Below are 19,888 nucleotides of genomic sequence, written 5' to 3' on the forward strand. Positions count from 1 at the left end.
ATCAGCCATGATCATCTCGAATGGCAGGGCAGGCTCGATAGGCTGAATGGCCTCTTCCTGCTCCTATGTTCCTATCATTGGTGGAAATGCTTACAGCTGTCTTAGACCATAAACCGTAGAATTCAATTCTCCTCTTCTGTCTCCTCCTTAAAATCTACCTCTTTGGTTAAGATGTTGGTCACCTGTCTTACTGTCTCCTTCTTTGGCATGGTTGTTTGATAATCCGGCATTTAACTACTTTAATGGTGCTATATAAATGCAAATTTTTTTTGTTTATACAGATTTTTTTTGTCAACTTGGTCCTGTGGGACCTTGCAGCAGTCTGTGCTTAAGTACAGAATAATATTCCAGTATGTAACCTAGTGAAATAGAGGTGAACGTTTCTTAAACAGGATAAGTGGAAAACGAAAATAAGACAAGGTACACAATATTTTAAACTTTTTTAAAATATTCAACAACAGCATTGTGTATCAAACAAAAAAAAAGTAAATTACTTACAGGCAACAAAGATTTGCAAACAAATCTTACAGTATAACTTCCACCAGGGTTAATAAAAAGGACATTTCAGTAGGAGACTGGTGCTTTTTCTTATGTACAAAGGTAAACTGAAACAAGGCTTGGGAATTTCACAAAGCTTCTGCCTTAGCTGTGCAGCAAAAAGGTAGTGGGAAGTGACTTGGGAGTGAGGAGAGCAGCTGGTTCGAATATCCTTCCTAACAGAAACAAAACCAAGCTCAATATCTAGGACTGTCCTGCGTGGAATGACAGGGATATATCAACAGTCTCAGCTTCGTTCAATTGGGAATTAAATCCTTAATGAAGGATCAGGCAAATAAGTGTAACCTCGTCTTTATATGGGAGATTCATATATTGTGTTTAACAGTGGATCTATCTCACTAACAGCACATTCCACAATGCAGAAAGAGGCAACCCTTACCCTAGGTATGGCACTGCCAAGTACTACAGCAGGATTCTTATCAATTAAACATTAAGCAATTTAAATAACCTTTACCATTAATGTGAGATGGAGTGGGAGAAGGTAGCTGCTCTAAAGGAGAAAGATCATGTGTAGTTGGCACTTAAAAGTCTGGTGCACTCCCCTCTATTACTAAAGAAGGGAGAAAAGTGGTGAAATGGCCAGTGAAGTGACAGCAGCTGGTGGTAAATTGCATTTTAAATGAAGCTAAACATAACAACTGGCACTAAAAAATGACAATCAGATCACAGTTTGCCTTGTACACAATGTAGCATCTGGTTCCGCAGTTACTTTGCCCAGTGTTACACACCAGATTTTGTGCACACAAAGGGTAGTGGAAATCTGGAACTCTCTTTCTACTGCCCACCGCCACCCCCACCCCCACCCAAAGCTGTTGAAGCTGGGGGTCAAAAGGAAATTTCAAACAGAGAGGGATAGATTTTTGTTTGGTAAGGGTGAAAGTACCCTTTCAAGGTAGTGATCCCAAGAGGTAGAGGAGGAAAGTACAAGACCCAAAGAACAGTATATGTCTGTTAATGGACTTCTACTTAGGAAAGACGGCTTTCCAGGTCATTATTTTAAACCAGAAGCCCCATGTCATACAGACCTCAACACTCAAGACTGTATAGTTGCTGGTCACATGCTGCAATCAAGACTACATCAGTCTCCCAGGACCTAATCAAGTGTGGAAATCCAGTGGCCAAAGTAATTATGTCAACATAAATGGGTGCTCATTCCATTGTGGAAAGTCTATTCTGATTAATTCATTATGACAGTGACCTGACACAACCTCATCAAAAGACCCATTACTGATCAGAGAGAAAGACATCCTCTAATACTTCACCCATGTAAACCATATGAATCTTCTTGACCATGGGTATCTTCTCCAAAGGTTACATGCACTTACCTTGGAATAGGGGTCATTCACTAGAGATCAGCAAGAACTTCAGGCAATAACCTGCTCCTTCCTCATCTCTAGCCCAGTGATGCCAAGGCCAATTATGCTGCCTCAATTGCTATTCCAGCTGAAGCCAAATAACATAGCATAGACCATGACTGAACCTAGGATCTTCTTGGCCTTTATAGAGCTTCAGCTTTCTGACCACCTGAGTGGCTCTACTTAAACTTTTTAATGCAAGAACTAGACACAGGCATCAGTGGCTATGGAAGCATATTAATAACTTTCTGAGCTGCACCATTTGTAACAAAACTGTACAAGCTCTCACAGCCAATTTGATGGTTTTGTTAAGATAACCACCGTTTCTGGATCGATGAGATCAGAGCTGTACCAAACATGATACTTTCTGATGGAAGTTGCTCGATCCTCTTCCAATCCTCAGTCTAAAATAAATTAGAGATAATGGGGTAAAAATGCATCCTGTGATATCGTATGGGTTGCCTGTTATACAGCCCACCTGATATTCAGCTCCACTGAAGGCAACGGAACGGACTATCAGACGGGCGTATAACAGATGATTGATGAAATTCCATCCGTTTAGTGCTTTTTGCCCAAGAAGAGCTACTACGCCAATAGCCTTTGCATGTCTGGATGTCATTTAGATGGAACGAGGCTCAAGCTACTGAATGGTTTACTCCTGCTCGTACGTTCCTAGATGCTGCATAACATAAAGTAAGCAATTTGACCACACATCGCTTCTCCTACATTACGTGGCTTCATTCACACTCCAAAGTCACCAGGATATGAACTATACACTTTTCAGCTGGGGACAGGAGAGAGACTTGGGGTAGTGAGAATACTTGAGAGAGAGTTGATTGTGTTCTGAATGTCGATGATCTCCTCTCTGTTGTGTTACAGTCCTACGCATGGACTTTGATCAATTCCTAGAGGATTTCTCCTTCCTCTTGTTTGTGTTTAGTGCAAAAAGAAATTGGAGTCAGTCCTTCATTACGACATGGCTGCCCACAGCACAGTTTAAAAGCATATAAACAGTTCAAATATTTACCTTCATTTTCATAGTGTAATAATACACAACTTGGGAGCAAATTGTTTGCATCTCTTGACGCATGCAACATCATGCCCAATAATCCTCGAGTTTGAGGGTGGTGTCTCTTCAACACGTTCCAAAATGAAGAGGCTCAAAAACAATGTTTGAATATCTTAACCTCTTCATCAAGTCAGTTCACAAATAAAAACGAAACAAAGGAAATGCAACTGGTTATTCCTTGTTATTTGTTCTCTCCCTCCCCACCCCCACCTCAGTTGAGGTTCAACAGAGAGCCTTTAGCGACAACACTAAATACTTAGAACAAAGTGCCTTGTGGGGTCGTGGATCCCAGGTGATACCAGCCAACAATTTTCTGGTTTAGGCTGAAGTCCTTGAGGTTAATGTACACCTCTCCGAGCATTATGTTTTCCCGGAATGCTTCCTCACTCAGCACACGCAAGTGGATTACACGCTGCTGAACATCTCCTTTAGGAATGCCATCATATATCAACTGGAAAACAAATAGGAATCAAATTTTTTTTTTTTAAACAACTCTCATATTGTAATTCAAAAAAGGCAGTAATTTTATTTTTCTGCGATATTTTCCTTGCATTTTCCACTTTCTTCATCTCTCTGTGCAACATGGACAGGCCATTGCACCGTCCCCTAAAGCCACCCGCCCCCTCCCCCACTCCTCCCAAAGGCCACTGCCTCAGATAATGCTTCTGCCCTTTCTGTGAGGAAACACCTGACCTTCGCTTCGTGCTTTCCCAATAACAGCGAGGCTGAGGCAAGGATCACATGGGAAGCTTGGCATCGATCTGCATCCGACCCATCTGGAGCACTGATGCCACATTCCATCAAGGGCAGCATTCCTTTTCAAGTTAACCAGCCTACATGAGTGTCCATCACTACAACGTCTAGAAATAAGGACTAGGTTGTCTAGTGACACTGATCTTTCAGATCTCGGCTCTGTGTTTTCAATGGAGAATTATTTTGATGAGGCAACTGGGTGCCAACTTGGTCAGTAGGGAGAAGGTATGTACAGTTAACCCACAAGGTTCTATGAAGAGATGGTAACAAACCAAAGATTATAAATTGTGGTCACAGCACTGTGGGGGGGGCATGCTAAAGCCACACAATATTGTATATATCACACTGTACTATCAGTATCCTGGCAATCTTATTCTCACTTTTTTTTTTAGAAAAAAAAAGATTAATTTTATTGCTTCAGTTTTAACACAAATTCAATGAATCATCATGAAATTAAAGAAAAAAAATACTATTTAAAGCAGGAACAAAACAAGAATGGCATTTCCTTTAGTGGATTGTGCCATGGAACTTGAAATACTCTTCAAAACCTAGACACCTCCCATTCTCGTTTCAACTCTACAGGTCTTGCACAAACTAGGCCTTCAGCATTCTGGAAGTAGCCTCATCCCAAGAATCCCCTCCCCCCCCACCGCATCTGGTCCTGAAATATCCGTAACAAACCTACCATTTCATTATATGTTGGGTTACAAGTCTTTCGAGCCACTTTAGTCTTCCGCTTGCTTGTTTTCTGAGGGTCTGGCAGTAAATAGATTTTGACGTAAGGATCTGGATCAGTCCCATCCTGTAAAACCTGCAGGAACAAAGATGATGTCAGTCAGCTTCAGTGCAGTCGGATCGAAATCTTTTTGACTGAGAGGGAGGGATGTCTAATACGACACCAATCTGCATCAGTATGGACTCCACTCTAAAGCAAATGTAGCAGTACAACCCACAAAGATCCTTCAACTGAGGGTATGGAATTGGTATTGGATTCACACACCTCCAGGAAACAGTGAAAGATTCGCTTTGTAATGAGTACCATTAAAAGACGTTTAAAAAAAGTGATACAGAACCAGTTTGTTCCAAATCACATGGGGTGGCTGGAGAACACAGGTGCAGTCCGTTCACTTGGTGGAAAATGAAATCCAGGCCAGTATAGATCTGATTTTCAGCAACTTGGAATGACTTGAAATACTGACCAGCTAAGGGCATCCAAACAAACGGCAGAACGCCAAACTTTGAGTAGATCAACTGATCCTCGTGTTATCTTTTTTAGCTTTCTAACTTTTACCTGTTTTTATTTATTGTTTCAGACGACTGACTGTGGTTGAGTTCTTGCTCCCCATGACCTGGAGTGTCCCTTCACCTGCCCAATAATTAGGCAATTTGTACTCACTGAGATACTTACTAGGCCTCGAATGTGCATCACCATGATAAAAAGCTTGTCATTCTTGTACGAGATGGACAGCTTCACCTCTCCACCAACCTTCCCTATTGGTGGTGTTGGAGGAACGTCTTTGGAAAGATTAAAAAATAATAGAAAGATGAGAGTATGAATACAGAATAAACTGTCCCCAAACATCCCAGAACTTCCAATGACTGTCCAACTCCCAATGTGGAAGGAGCTATTTAATGCAGATGAGACTCCATTCTCTTTCTATGCTTTGCCAACCCAAACATGTTTAGCAGGCCAAGGGATATCATAAAAAGGCCTGGTACTGAAAGTGGCCAAGGGGTTATGGAACCCCTATGGGGGTCAGTGCAGCTAGGAACAGCATAAACGGGATACAAATCATAACCAAAGGGTTGGGAAAGAAAGAATGGAGGCATCTGGAAGGAAGAAATTGTAACCGACTATTCCTCTTCAACCTATGTAATCTCAATGTTGGTCATGACAGCGTGCAACACCTAGTTCAATAAAGTTCGAGGAGCCATATGGTCTACTCCTGCTCCTTTTAAGTTTTTGACTTTGTGTTTGAATTCATTAGCACAGGCACTGGACTGCAGCCTTTGTTTATATACAGAAAGAAAAACACATTCTTAACACCCATAAGCACTCACAAATAGAACAATGTTTTATCAGTGAGCAATATTCTTTTATAATGTGAGGTTACGGGAAAGCGTGACTAATATTTCAGTTTGGGGTTTGTTGAGAAATTGGTGAGATTGAAGAAAGCAGAAGAATATCATTGAATAATAACCAAGGCAGCGCACAAACATGGCATTGATACCAGGCCAAAAGGGGGTTAAGTTATGATGACAGGTTGCATAGACTAGGCTTGTATTCAGATAAAGAGGAATGGGTCAGGGTCCAGAATGAAGCAGTGAATTAAGTTGGAATAAACAGATAGGTTAGTGAGGCAATTAGGAGAATGATACACAGCAGGATGGAGTGGCTCAGACTGGTTTTGTACCTCTCATGCCTCCAAGGCAGAGTTTGTAATCGCTGCACCATAGCTCAGAGATGCAGAGGACAGGCACTGCCCCACAGAAAGGGCAAGAGTCTTCACAGACCATCCTCATCCTATCCTCCCTTCCTTATATCCCTATCTCTTTAACCTCCTCCAGCTCCACAACCCTCTGAGATCTCTGTCCTCCTCTAATTCTGGCCTCGTTAGCATCCCCAATTTTGTTCGTTCCACCGTTGGTGGCTGTGCCTTCAGCTACTTGGGCCCTACCTCTGTCATGTTCCAATTTTCACTTAAGAAACTTGGAGACAATATACCACCCATGCCAAAGTACTATCTATCAGGAGAAACGTTCATTATTGAATGTACACTTGTGGTTTACGAGAAGGAAGATGACCTGGGCAAAAGTAGAAATGATGAGAGTTCTTGAACTGGAAATCATACAGGACTTCTGGCCTTTGGTGTGATTGATATCGCAAAAGAATGAAATGAATATATCTCCGTGGAGTGCAAATTGACATTGTAATTGTACCACCCAGGTCTCTGTAGAAAATGTCACTCTGATCCAGGTCCGGGAACATAAGAAATAGGAGCAGGAGTAGACCATATGGCCTCTCGAGTCTGCTCTGCCATTCAATAATGATCATGGCTGATCTTGGGCTTCAACTCCACTTTCCCGCCCGTTCCCTATATCTCTCGATTCCCTGAGAGAACAAACATCTGTCTATCTCAGCCTTAAATATATTCAACAATGGAGCATCCATTACCCTGAGGTAGAAAATTCCAAAATTCACAACCCTTCTTTATTCTTGTAATTCAATCCCCTTTCAATAAAGGCCAACATGTCTTCCTAATTGCTTGCTGTACCTGCATTCTAACTTGCTGTGTTCCTTATATGAGTACACCCAAGCCCTTCTGGACATCAAAATTTACAAGTTTCACACCTTTTCAAAAATATTCTGCTTTTCTATTCTTACTACCAAAGTGAGTAACTTTGCACTTTCCCACATTATACCCTATTGTGGTCTGCCACCTTGTTGTCCACTTACTTAACCTGTCTGTATCTTTTTGCAGCCTCTTTGATTTCTCCTCAGCTTGCGTTCCAACCCAGCTTTGTATCATCAGCCAACTTATATACATTACTCTGTCTCTTCGTCTAAGTCATTAATATAGATAGTAAACAGCTGAGGAGATCTCAGTACCGATTCTTGTGGCACTCCAATAGTTACAGCCTGCCAACGTGAAAAAAGCCCGTTTATCCCTACTGTTTCCTTTTTGTCTGATAACCAATCCTCTCTCCATGCTAATATATTACCCCCAACTCCATGAGCCCTAACCTTGCCAATAACATTTTGTGTGCCACCTTAAGAATGCTTTTTGGAAATCCAGGTATACAACATCTCCTGGTTCCCCTTTATCTACCCTATTAGTTACATCCTCAAAAAACTCTAATATATTTGTGAAACATGATTTCCCTTTTGTAAAACCATGCTGATTTTATCTGATCATACTATGATTTCTAAGTGCATTGTTAAGATTTCCTTAATAATAGATTCCAGCATTTCCACGACAACTAAATGTCAGGCTAACTGGCCTGCAGTTCCCTGTTTTCTCTCTTGGTCCTTTCTTGAATAGCAGTGTTAAATTTATTAACTTCCAATCCACTGGGACCACTCTAGAATCTAGGGAATTTTGGAAAATCATAACCAGCACATCCACTATCGCTGCAACTACCACTTTTCAAACTCTAAGATGTAGGTCATCAGGTCCTGGGGATTTGTCAGCTTTTAGTTCCTTAAGTTTCTTCAGTAATTTATCTCTGCTGATATCAATTCCCTAACTCCCTCACTCTTATTAGCCCCTAAGTTATCCTCTATTTCTGGAATGTAACGTGTGTCTTCTACTGTGAAGACAAACACAAAATATTTGTTCAATGACTATGATAACTTCTCCTGTCTCTGCTTCTAAGGGACCAATGGTTACTTTAGCAACTCTCCTTTTTATATACTTGTAAAAGCTCTTACAATCTGTTTTTATATTCCTGGCTAGTTTATTTTTATTCTATTTTTTCCCTTTTTAAATCAACTTTTTGGTGGCCCTTTGCTGGTTTCTAAAACACTCCCATTCCTCAGGCTTACTACTATTCTTTGCAACATTATAAGCCCCTTCTTTTAATCTAATACTATTCTTAACTTCCTTAGTAAGCCACGATGGATTTTTCTTGCTGAGCTTTTGTTTTGAATGGAATGTACTTTTGTTGAACATTTTGAATTGTTTCTTTAAAATGTTTCCCACTATTTATTTACTGCCATACCTTTTAGTCTAGCTACCCAATCAACCAATCTTAGCCAGGTCTCCTCTCATACCCAAGATTAAGATTCATGCTCGAGACTGGAGAAGGTCCTTTCAAATTCAATATGGAATTCAAATGCATTGTGATCACTTTTTCCCAGTGGATCTTTTACTATGAGATTACTAATTAACCCTGCCTCATTGGACAATACTCGATCTTAAATAGCTTGATCCCTAGCTTGTTTCACAATGTATTGTTCCATGAAACTGTGATGAAAACATTCTACAAACTCATCTTCCACACCACCTTTGCCAATTGGATTTGTCTAGTCTAAGTGAAGATTAAAGTCCCGCAGAATTATTACATTGCCTTTGTTACAAGCTCCAATAATTTCTTGCTTAATGCTGTGTCCAACGGTATAACTACTTTTAGGGAGAGGACCTATAAACTACTCCCACCAGTGTTTTCTGACCCTTGCTATTCCTAATCTCTACCCATACGGATTCTACTTCCTGACCCTCTGAGCCAAGATTCTTTCTCATTACTGTTCTTATCTTATTCTTTACTATCAGGGCTACTCCTTCTCCTTTGCCATTTTGTCTGTCTTTTGAAATGTTGTGTACACTGGAATATTTATTTCCCAACCTTGGTCAGTTTGTAACCATGTGTGATAATAGCCATTAGATCTAAACCATTTATCCCTATTTGTGCCGCTAGTTCCTATTTCTTATAGCAAACGTTTTGTGCATTCAGATAAAGAGCCTTTAATTGTTTTTTATTACTACTTTTTGCATGGATCTTATTCGCTGATGTACTATTACCGTTAAACTCTCTGCCCCTTCCTGTCCCTCTGCTTGTCTTTACCCACATTGCTACATGGTTCTATTGTTCCAACTTTTCTCTTTGGATATATAAATCAACCTTCACCTGAACCCTCCCTTCACACCCCACCACCCCCCAACCCTGGTTGAATGAAGCCCATTCCACGGCCCTAGTTATATGATTCGGTAGGACACGGTTTCCAGTCCAGTTTAAGTGGAGCACATCCCACAGAATTACTCCCTCTTTCCTGAGTACTGGTGCCACTGCCCCATGAATCAAAACCCCACCTTTCCACACCACCCTTTCAGCTATCCATTTAATTCTCTAATCTGCTTGACCCTATGCCAATTGGCACATGACTCAGGTAACAAGCCAGAGATGATTACTTTTGAGGTTTTGCATTTTAATTTGGACCCTAACTTCTAAAATTCTCCCAGCAAAATATCATTCCTAGTTCTATCTATGTCAATAGTTCCTACATGGTGTAACTCGGATTATCTGTCCTTCCCCTGTGGGGAACTGCCTCTCTATACTCAAGATTTACATTCTAACAGGTTAGAAATGTAATGCATAGTAATAATGGGCACAAACCCTTACCCATGCTCTGTAAGGCATAGTTTTAGAGAATGTAGGAATATAAAATAGGAGCAGGAGCAGGCCATTTGGCCCCTCGAGCCTGCTCCACCATTCAGCTAGATCATGGCTGATTTTCTACCTCAACAACATTTTTCTGCACTATCCCCATATCCCTTGATATCTTTAGTATCTAGAAATCTATTGATTTCTGTCTTGAATATACTCAACGACTGAGCCTCCACAGCCCTCTGGGTTAGAGAAATCCAGAGATTCACCACCCACTGAGTGAAGAAATTCCTCCTCATCTCAGTCCTAAATGGCCTACCCCTTATTCTGAGACTGTCAGAGTCTAGACACCCCCAACCTAGGAAAACATCCTTCCTGCATCAACCTTGTTGAGCACTGTAAGAATTCTGTATGTTTTAATGAGATCACCTCTCATTCTTCTAAACTCAAGAGAATATAGGTTCAGTATCCTCAATCTCTCCTCATAGGACAATCCTGCCATTCCAGGAATCAGTCTGGTGAATCTTCGTTGAACTCCATCTACGGCAAATATATCCTTCTTTAAATAAGGAGACTAAAACTGTACACAATACTCCAGGTGTGGTCTCACCAAGGCTCTATACAATTGCAAGACTTCTTTACTCCTGCACTCAAATCCTCTTGCAATGAAGGCAAACATACCATTTGCCTTCCTTATTGCTTGCTGCACCTGCATGTTAGCTTTCAGGACAGCCAGATCCCTTTGGACAACAACACTTCCCAATTGCTCGCCATTTAAGAAATACTGAAATACTCCGCATTTCTATTTTTTCTAACAAAGTGGATAACTTCACATTTTTCCACATTATATTCATCTGCCATGTTCTTGCCCATTCACTTAACCTGTCTAAATCCCCCTGAAGCCTCTTTGCATTTCCCTCACAACTCACATTCCCACCTAGTTTTGTTTTTCAGCAAATTTGGAAAAATTAATTTTGGTGCCCACATCCAAATCATTGATATAGATTGTGAATAGCTGGGGCCCAAGCACTGATCCTGCGGAACCCCTGCCAATCAGAAAATGACCTGTTTATTCCTGCCAACCTGAGAACCAGCTTGCTAAGTCACGCTGTACATTGACCTATGTGGCTTTGGCTGATTACCCAAAAGAGGAGTTGAGGCCTGGGATAGATCAGCCATGATCTTATTGAATGGCTGGGCAGGCTTGAGGGGCTGTATGGCCTACTCCTGCTCCTATTTCTTACGTTCTTATGTGCTAGAGAGAAATGTTAAAAATACCAGAGTCAAATCACGAGCTGTACAAACACATTCCTGAGATACGGAAACAAAAACACACCTGTTGGTTTCGGCGCAGTGTTTCCAACTAGGGACTTTTCATCCTTCGGAAATGGGTGGAAGAAGGTGTAGACCAGATCACACTAAGAGAAAACAACGATTAATGCCATTAATCTACTGTGTGATGAATGGGCTCAAGAGCATCTCTCCTTACCTGCCAAGACTGCAATGGGATGGGTGGGGCTGGGTGGAGAAGATAAGGGAGGTCAGTGTGTCCCTTGTTCCATCACAAGTCCACTTTCTCAATTCTTAAAACACTCCCATCCTCTACTTTTCCACCGCTCCTTCCGACATCCACCTCCGTCTGCTCAGAATTTCCCAGCTTTCTGGGACTGTGATTTCTGGATTTCCACTCTCAGGGCTGAACTTCATCAGCATGTCACAAGTTGCGGCAGCATGCTCTGATCTCGCTGGCTTACCTGCGCGGAGCGGCTGTTGCTGAGCCCCTGCGATATTTCGCGCAGGGACTCATTTAATTGGCGGGGGCGGAGCGACTGCCCCTGATGACATATAGGAGGCGGCTGCTCCATCCCAGGAAATAGCGTCCGGTGCTACTGCGCAGGCGCAGTGCCATTTTTAAAGGGCTTCAAGCCCTTAGAAGAATTTTGAATTTTTAAAGGAAACCAACATGTAAAATTAAAGCTATACATTAAATAACATCTTGACTCTCCTCACCCACACCTCCAAAGAATAATCTATTCGTTAATAGCTCATTCCCCCCCCAAAAAGACTTTTATTCAGATCCCGACCTTTAATAACTTTGACCCTCAACTCTTCCCATCATCCCCCCCCCCACCAATCCAAAGAGTTGTCCCCGCTTCCACCCCGGCTCCCGACCTGAAAATTCCACTCCCTCCCCCTCCCCACCAGTGTCATGCCTCAGAACACAGAACGGAGTTCCGAAGGTGTGGGAGTTCTGGCCGGTGGCTGGAACATTGGTGTGGGACGGCCGTCACTACCAGGTAAGTAATTATTCTTTAACTGTAATATAATTTGAATATTTAAATGAAGGTCCCACTACTCAGCAGCAGGGGGACCCACTGAGGCCTTGCCGCCACCGGTAAAATGCAGTGGGGCCTTATCGGTATCGGGGTCGTGGCAGGCCTTTCCCGGAAGAATTTTCTGGGCCCACCCATCACGACCTGTTACACCAGAGGGCTAGTAAAATTCAGCCCTTAGTGTGATTTTTCTCCTAATGGCCTGGTTTTAATGTTAAAATGATGTCCTCTTGTTCTGAATCCCACCCACCAACTTTCTGCAGTGGGAGTCTGTGATAAGGCTGCCCTTCACGTAGCTGATAACCCACGGGGTTAAGCTGTGTTGTTTCACAGTGTGCTGGGTGTTGGAATGTATTGGAAGATTACTGAACAGTTAGTCATCTCCAATTCATACTTGCACCATGATTCAATGACTGGGAACGAACAGGTTGTTCGAGACCATTAAAGTTACTGGCAAAAATGCAGAAGTACTGTGGTTAAGATTGTTTGTTTTCAAAGAACTTCATCTATATAAGGCTTTCGATAAATGTTGTGCCTTCAGAACAACTGTCTCAGAAGTACTTCTACCACCCATCTCTGATTTTACAATTCTGACTCCCATTGCACTGGTAATCAAATAGACCTCAAGGTTGCTCTTCACACTCTCCCAGTAGTATTATAACACAGGGCTTTACAATATAAAACAATATTTTTACAGTTGCACTGTTCCCTAAACCATTTCAATGGCAGGAAGAGCTAGTTCTGTGCAAACTGTTCTCAGCACCTGCTCCTAGGGTTGGCTACAGTTTGTTTACTTTCTAAGCAGCTCAGTGAACAAACAGAGATAAGAAAAGTTGCATCAGGCTGAATGCTGTACCGCACGTCATGTACAGCAGTTCACAGCAGGATTTCTGTGCTGAGAGCGTGTATGTTTGTTCATGCTGGGATTGTTCTCACAGCAGAGAAGGCTAAAGGGAGATTTAATAGAGGTATTCAAAATTAAGATAGGTCTTGATGTGGTGGATAGGGAGAAACTGTTTCCGCTGGTGGAAGAGTCAGTAACCCAAGGGCACAGATTTAAGGTGATTGGCAAAAGATTGGTGGGTGTGCGGGTGAGAAGAAGAAAATTGTTTTTACGGAGCGAGTCGGAACGCACTGCCTGAAAGGCTGGTTGAAGCATATTCGATAGTAGCTGTCAGAAAGGAATTGGATATATACATGAAAAGAAAAAATGTGCAGGACTGTGGGGAAGGAGTAGGGCCAAGAGGCTAATTGGATAGGAGTTTCAAAGAGCCAACACAGGCACAATGAATGTCGTCCTTTTGTGTTGTATCGTTCTAAGATTCACTGTTTTGAAAATAGGTCCTTTTACAACATGATCCTTTCCCTGAAATCTTCTTGTTGTGAGGTGAAAAGTATTAAATCTGTACATATTGAGATGACCTTGTTACACAGTAATATCAATGTGTCTAAGGCAGCGTTGCCACTAGGTTAGTACAGGAGTGCGGTATGGTGATCCAACACTAGATCAGCTGCGCGATCTCAGCCTTCTAGAAACTATGGCAGCGAGTGTTTGACAACAAAGACCTCCGCAGGTCAACAAAAATCCTAGTGTACAGAGCAGCTGTCACCACGCTCCTGTACTGCTGTGATACCTGGACTGTGCATCAGCTACACATAAGAGCGCTAGAGAAATTCCATCAGCAATGCCTCCACCACATCCTCCAAATTCAAATGGGAGGACCGAACAAATGCTAGTGTCTTTCTTGAAGCCAGCTCCACAAGCATTCAGGCAAAACTCCTGCAAAACCAAATTCGATGGACAGTGTGTCTGGATGGCCAAAAACAAACAGTCACCCTGCCAGGTCCTGTTTTCTCAACTCTCAAATGGGCAGCGTTCCAGGGGAGGACAAAGAAAACGCTCCAAAGACTCTCTGAAGGGCAGCAGCATTGACATTGATGACCGAGAGGAGCTTGCTACCAATCATTCAAAATGGCAACTACATGCCCATCAAGCTGCATCATTCTTTGAGTCCGAACATCTTAATGATGAGGCAGAGCTGTGGCAGAGAAGGAAAGAAAAGGAAGCAAATCCTGCACTCCGGATCCCACTACCTCGTGGGACGTACTGCCCCTTGTGCCCAAAGATCTGCGCGTCAAGAATCGGCCTGTTCAGTCAGCTGAAGACCCATGGCAGAAACTCGTGACCTTGAGTGGATGCCATCCTTGAATCGAGGGAAAGCCGACCACGACTAGGTTTAGTTAGTGTACTTAGCTGATGCCTAGTTGTGTCACTGTGACACTTGGCTGACAAGAGGAAGCTACGTTTAACCTGGACTGTCCTTTATTTATACATTCATGGGATGTGGGGGTTGCTGGCTAGGCCAGCATTTATTGCCCATCCCTAATTGCCCTTGAACTGAGTGGCTTGCTAGGCCATACATTGCTTGTACTCCCAGCAGTGAAATAATGGGTTGTATCATTAAGCTTATTTTACATCAAAATATGCTTCCTTTTATACTTCCGACACTCAATGAAGTCTTATGTTTGACCAATTGCATATCAGATACCTGAGCAGTTCCCCTATGGCTTCGCTCACGATAAATTGGACACTGCACAGTTTTATAAATTCAGCAGTGCTAAAACATACAACAAGCAATATATTTATCCTGTTAAAGTTGAACTGTCTCCCTGTAATGCTCCAAAGTCTCGGTGTTAGGTAAACAGAAGCTCTGTCAGCCAGAAGTCTATTGTCAAGGAACTTTGCAGATTGGAAATTACTCATAAGTTTAACGCTGTAACTGAACAGCACCCAATGTTTCAAGAATGTTTTGCATTTATGATGTCTAGAGTATGACATATCGTTTTCAATATAATATCGAATGTAAAAAGAAATCTATAACTACATACTATTGTATAGGTTTGCCACCATTTCTGTTAAGCCTCTAGGTGGCACACCGATATCATTTCCCATTCACAGTGACTCCTGACAATGCAGAGCATGCCCAGGGCAACCGCGAATATCAGCGCGTGTGAACATTTGCCAGCTTGCCAGTATGAATGTGCGTATACGTGCTGTGACGACACCACGCAATGACGTCCTCACCCATCAATAGCTGCGATCGCCGCCTCCATTCTCCCTAACAGTACCCCGCTCCCTCACGCCATCCCCGCTTCAATCACTGCTTTCAACTTCCCGCTCCTGACTACTCGCTCGTCGCTCCATGTCTTCCCCATTCCCCCCACCCCCAGCCGCTCGCTCGCCACCTCGCCGATGCCTTCCCTCAGCCACTCACTCGTGCCCTCGCCGCTTCCTCACCATGGCCGTGCGCTCCCCGCCGCGCCACTCGAAGCAGCAGCAGTTGGGCCGGGGGGCGGGAAACGCGGGAAATGAGCCGCCGGAGCGGCAAGGCAGGGAGCGGGCAGCCAAGCAGTCAGTGGCCAAGAGAAGGGAAGGGGCGAGGCCTGAAGCAAGTGGCTGAAGCAGCAAGGTGGGGAGCGAGCGAGCGGCTGAAGGGGTGGAGCAGCGAAGGTGGAACCGAGTGGCTGAGGGAAGGCAGTGGCAAGGCGGGGAGCGAGCAGCGAGCAGACAGGTGCGGGAGGGAGCGGCGAATAGAAGCGCGATGGCAGGAGGAAGCAGGGTACTGTTGCGGGTGGGATGGAGGTGGCGATCACAGCCATTGAGGGAGTTTAGATTGAATTTGTTTTTTGTGACAAATTGAGCAGCGCCATCTTTATTATTGGTAGTTGCCTGAGACGTAGCAGACAATGATGTTTCAGCGGATGAGGCTGCATTTGTGCATGTGCCAGCACTGCGCCACCTAGTGGTTGCGCTGTCAGCAAACGCAGCCTTTCCCATTAAATGAGCAGTTACTCGCTGTCAGGTGGAGCCTGCTGTTGCACATACACCACGAGATGGAGTATCAGGAGCTCTAATGTCCCAAAGCTGAAGCACATCTAACTTTGAGCCTTTGCAGTCCCAGCCTGGAACCAATAACCTCCCTGTAGCCTCACAGTACAAAGGGATAGGTTGCAATTTTTATTATTTTATTTTTAGTATCTTCCTAGTAACATTTTTTTCACTCATGATAAAATTCTTCCATTTTTCCCCACACACTTTAAAGATAAATTTGACAGTGGGCTTTCCAGAGATTGAGCACACAAACCTAGGCTGATGTTCTCAGTGCAGTACTGATGGAGTGCTGCACTGTTAGAGGTGCCGTCTTTTGGATGAGACGTCAAACCAAGGCCCTATCTATCCCCTCGTGTGAACGTAAAAGATCCCATAGCACTATTTTAAAGAAGAGCAGGGAAATTATTCAGAGTATACTTGGCCAATATTTATCCTTCAACCAACATCACTAAAACAGATTAAGTGGTCATTATCACTTTGCTGTTTGTGGGAACTTGCTGTGTGCAAATTGACTGCTGCATGTCTACACTTCAAGGTCTTTAGGACGTGCTAAGGGCATGAAAGGTGCTAAGTAAACAAGTCTTTCTTTTCTCTTCCCTTCTTCCCCTTCCTTCAGAATCTGATCGGGTCTCTGGACACAAGTTACTACAGTGAATCGTTTTTTCCACTCCCTTTGAAATGAAAACTTTTTCTAGTCTTTCCGCACCACCCCCCACCCACCGCTATCACTCTGCAGATATTGTGTATAAATAGCAGAAAGTCAAGGGAAAATTCAGCTAAATTAGGAACATAAACGTTGAAACAGGCAGACCATGTTGGCATGGAAATAGAGGTGAATAAGTTGAGTTAGAAGATCTTTGTTAAGTGAACTGGACAATGTTATCCAATGAAGCTATGTGTAATGACACAGCACACATTATTTTTTTTTTTAAAAAGAGATACAAAACTGAAACAGGCCCTTCGGCCCACCGAGTCTGTGCTGACCAACAACCACCCATTTATAGTAATCCTACATTAATCCCATATTCTCTACCACATCCCCACCATTCTCCTACCACTTACCTACACTAGGGGCAATTTACAATGGCCAATTTACCTATCAACATGCAAGTCTTTTGGAGGTGGGAGGAAACCGGAGCACCCGGCGGAAACCCACGCAGACACAGGGAGAACTTGCAAACTCTGCACAGGCAGTACCCAGAACTGAACCCAGGTCGCTGGAGCTGTGAGGCTGCGGTGCTAACCACTGCGCCACTGTGCCGCCCATTATCCATTAAGTTTCTTTAGTGTAAATTAGATAAATAATTAATAAACATTCACACGGTCTGAAAGCAAGCTGAAAGTTTAAACAATTACTACCTCTCCTTGAGCTGTTTTATTCAGAATTCTAAAATGGACCATATTTTTGTCATATGGTAAGCTTTTCTTTGATTACAGCTCCTTATTTTATGAGATTGCTGCTCTCTGCTGACTCCTACACTTCCATTGTTTAATAAATTGTCAAACTTTTTTTAAAAAATGAACCATTATGAAATGATACAATATTTTTAAAAAAAAATCCTCTTCTTGTCCCCTGCATATGCTTCCTCTCTCCCAGTCTGCTCTAGCCACTGTCACAAGAGTTTTGTTTTTTTTATTTGAAAGCTTGGAATTCTGTGTGTTTTTAAAAGACTAAGAAAAAGGATTTTCTGTGAACATTGAATGCTGAAACCTGGTGCTTGAACTGAGTGAGACAGACTGCAAGACACCTGTTCCAAACAACAGCAAGGGAAATGACAGGTCACATGACTTGATTGTTAGAGTTTCAGTTTCATTTCTGCATTTTAAAAGACCAGTGAACTGGACAGGCAGGAGGCAGAACAAACTGGCTGGGATCTGTTTTTTGCAGACCAGAGAAAAAGACCTCTCCCTGAAAAAGAAGGCTTGCCTCTCTTGTAAAAAGCAATTCTACATTTGAGGTGGTGGCTGTCGTCTGCATGGACAGAGAAAAAGACCCCGGGAGAGGAAAAAACCCAGGAAAAGAGTTGCTGCTCTCTGTGGAGAAAGGCTGCTTTGCAAAGAGGAAGCCCTGCATTTTTAAAGGTATCTGATTCCTATTGCCTCCAGTCTCTGAAAAATCCCTGCCTCAGAAGTGATTCCTGTTGACTCTTATGTTTCGGGAGATCCTGAAAGCTCAAGAAAGCTTCTATTGCTAGACTGCTATTTCAAAAGCCAAGTAGATCTGTTGCTACACCCTTTGCTGAAAGATCTATGTGACACCTGCTGTAGACGAAGTGCTGTGAATGCCTACCCATCACAGACTGTTCATCAACCTCACCTGGAGAGATTTTGAGTGGCATCCAATTATTCGACTCTGAAACACTTCATCGCTTGGAAATATCCTACCAGAACGTTACAACCCAGTTATTTTATTATTCCTAAGAAACAGTTGTAATCCAAAACATCCTTTTAAAACCGGTTAACCGTTTTAAAAAAATGTATGTGTGTGTGTATGAGGGTTAGGAAGAATAAGAAGTTTGAAAAGAATCCTTTCACATAGAGTTATCTTATTTTTTAAGACTAAGTTTATTAATAAATGGTTAATTTTGTTGTTGTTTAAAGAAACCTGGTTTGTTGTGCTTTATTCTGGGGAACGAATAGAGTGTTTAATTTGGCTACTTTCCAGTAGGTGGGAAACTTTACTAATATGCTATGACCTGTGGAGTAGTGAGACTGAATTAACAGTGCATTACTCCCGCCTCGGTCCTAACACCATGGTTACTTTACTCTTGTTGGTGTTTTTAGCAGTGTAACCTACTTCTCTGATTTCCAGCCCTGATCGGACCACCCTCAAAAACATTGAATTCTCTCTCCCACACCTTGGAATTATTTCCAATCTCCTATCATAGGATAACTTCCCTAACTCCCCTCCCCACTGATACCCTAACCATCTCTGCTCTACCTTCCTCCTCATCCCTTCCCCATCCCATACTCTACCTTCTCTGTCTAGCCTTGTTCAAGCTCCAACATCAGAGTCCTTCCTCGGTCTGGGTCCAATTACTCCCTCCCCCCCTCATATCACCCACCATCTTCACTTGGAATGATTCCTCATGTGAGATATCACAGGTGTTTAACTGGTCTGTATATAATATTTATTGTTGCAAGCACAGCTAATACTGACTGCTGATTTCTGCCGCCTATTGGTTGGAAGAGAGAATCTCACCTCAGCCACCTCAGGAGGAGAGTGAATTAAATGCCAGATATAACCATCCAGCTCTTCTTTGCGTCTGTCAGCCATCGCCGCACCTCGGCCAAGCACAAACCTGCTCGGGAAGCTGTGGGCAGAAACAACTTTGGTAAGTTAGTCAATCTCTCGCATTCAGATCGGTCATGAGTTTGTGTTATCTTAAGCAACGCAATGAGGTACATGGATTCCAGTTCCTTGAAGATCTCTAGAAGGTTTATTAACAGCTAAACTAGAACATACAATATAGAGAAAACTATATACAGAACCTTTGTCCAGGGTGTTGCAGTGTAGAGTGACTATGGCTTCTAGTCACATGACTACACCTGGTACTTAGCTCATTAGAGTTCTAAAGAGACATCACTCTTGAAGCAAGCATACAAGATCCACAAAGAGAGAAAAGAGAAAAACCTTTTTTTTTTGCAAATGCTGTAAATTTCTAGCATTTTCTGTTCTTTTCATTAAGCTTTACTTAGTCCCATATTTGATGACTTAACGGTCACTGCACTCCAAAAACTGCATTTTGTGACGCACTTTGAGACAGTTTAATGGGTTGCTACTTAAATTACTTCACATCTTTAATTTCTGTACAAATATATA

General features: G+C 42.7%; 1 protein-coding gene across 4 annotated transcripts in view; it reads right to left on the reverse strand.

The window, feature by feature from the left end:
- Window positions 1-426: 426 nt before the first annotated feature.
- pik3c2b (phosphatidylinositol-4-phosphate 3-kinase, catalytic subunit type 2 beta) overlaps window positions 427-19,888 on the reverse strand; it is a 179,086-nt gene continuing 159,624 nt past the window's right edge. For all 4 annotated transcript variants that reach the window (XM_068057433.1, XM_068057435.1, XM_068057432.1 and 1 more), the window contains 5 exons: window positions 19,268-19,379; window positions 11,177-11,258; window positions 5,144-5,250; window positions 4,421-4,546; window positions 427-3,433 (listed from right to left, as the gene is read on the reverse strand). In XM_068057433.1, coding sequence (XP_067913534.1) covers window positions 3,239-3,433; window positions 4,421-4,546; window positions 5,144-5,250; window positions 11,177-11,258; window positions 19,268-19,379 — 622 coding nt within the window. In that variant the 3' untranslated portion in view covers window positions 427-3,238. The remainder of the gene's footprint in view (window positions 3,434-4,420; window positions 4,547-5,143; window positions 5,251-11,176; window positions 11,259-19,267; window positions 19,380-19,888) is intronic.

This window comes from Heterodontus francisci, chromosome 25 (genome assembly GCF_036365525.1).
Source record: "Heterodontus francisci isolate sHetFra1 chromosome 25, sHetFra1.hap1, whole genome shotgun sequence".
NCBI classification, from domain to species: domain Eukaryota; kingdom Metazoa; phylum Chordata; class Chondrichthyes; order Heterodontiformes; family Heterodontidae; genus Heterodontus; species Heterodontus francisci.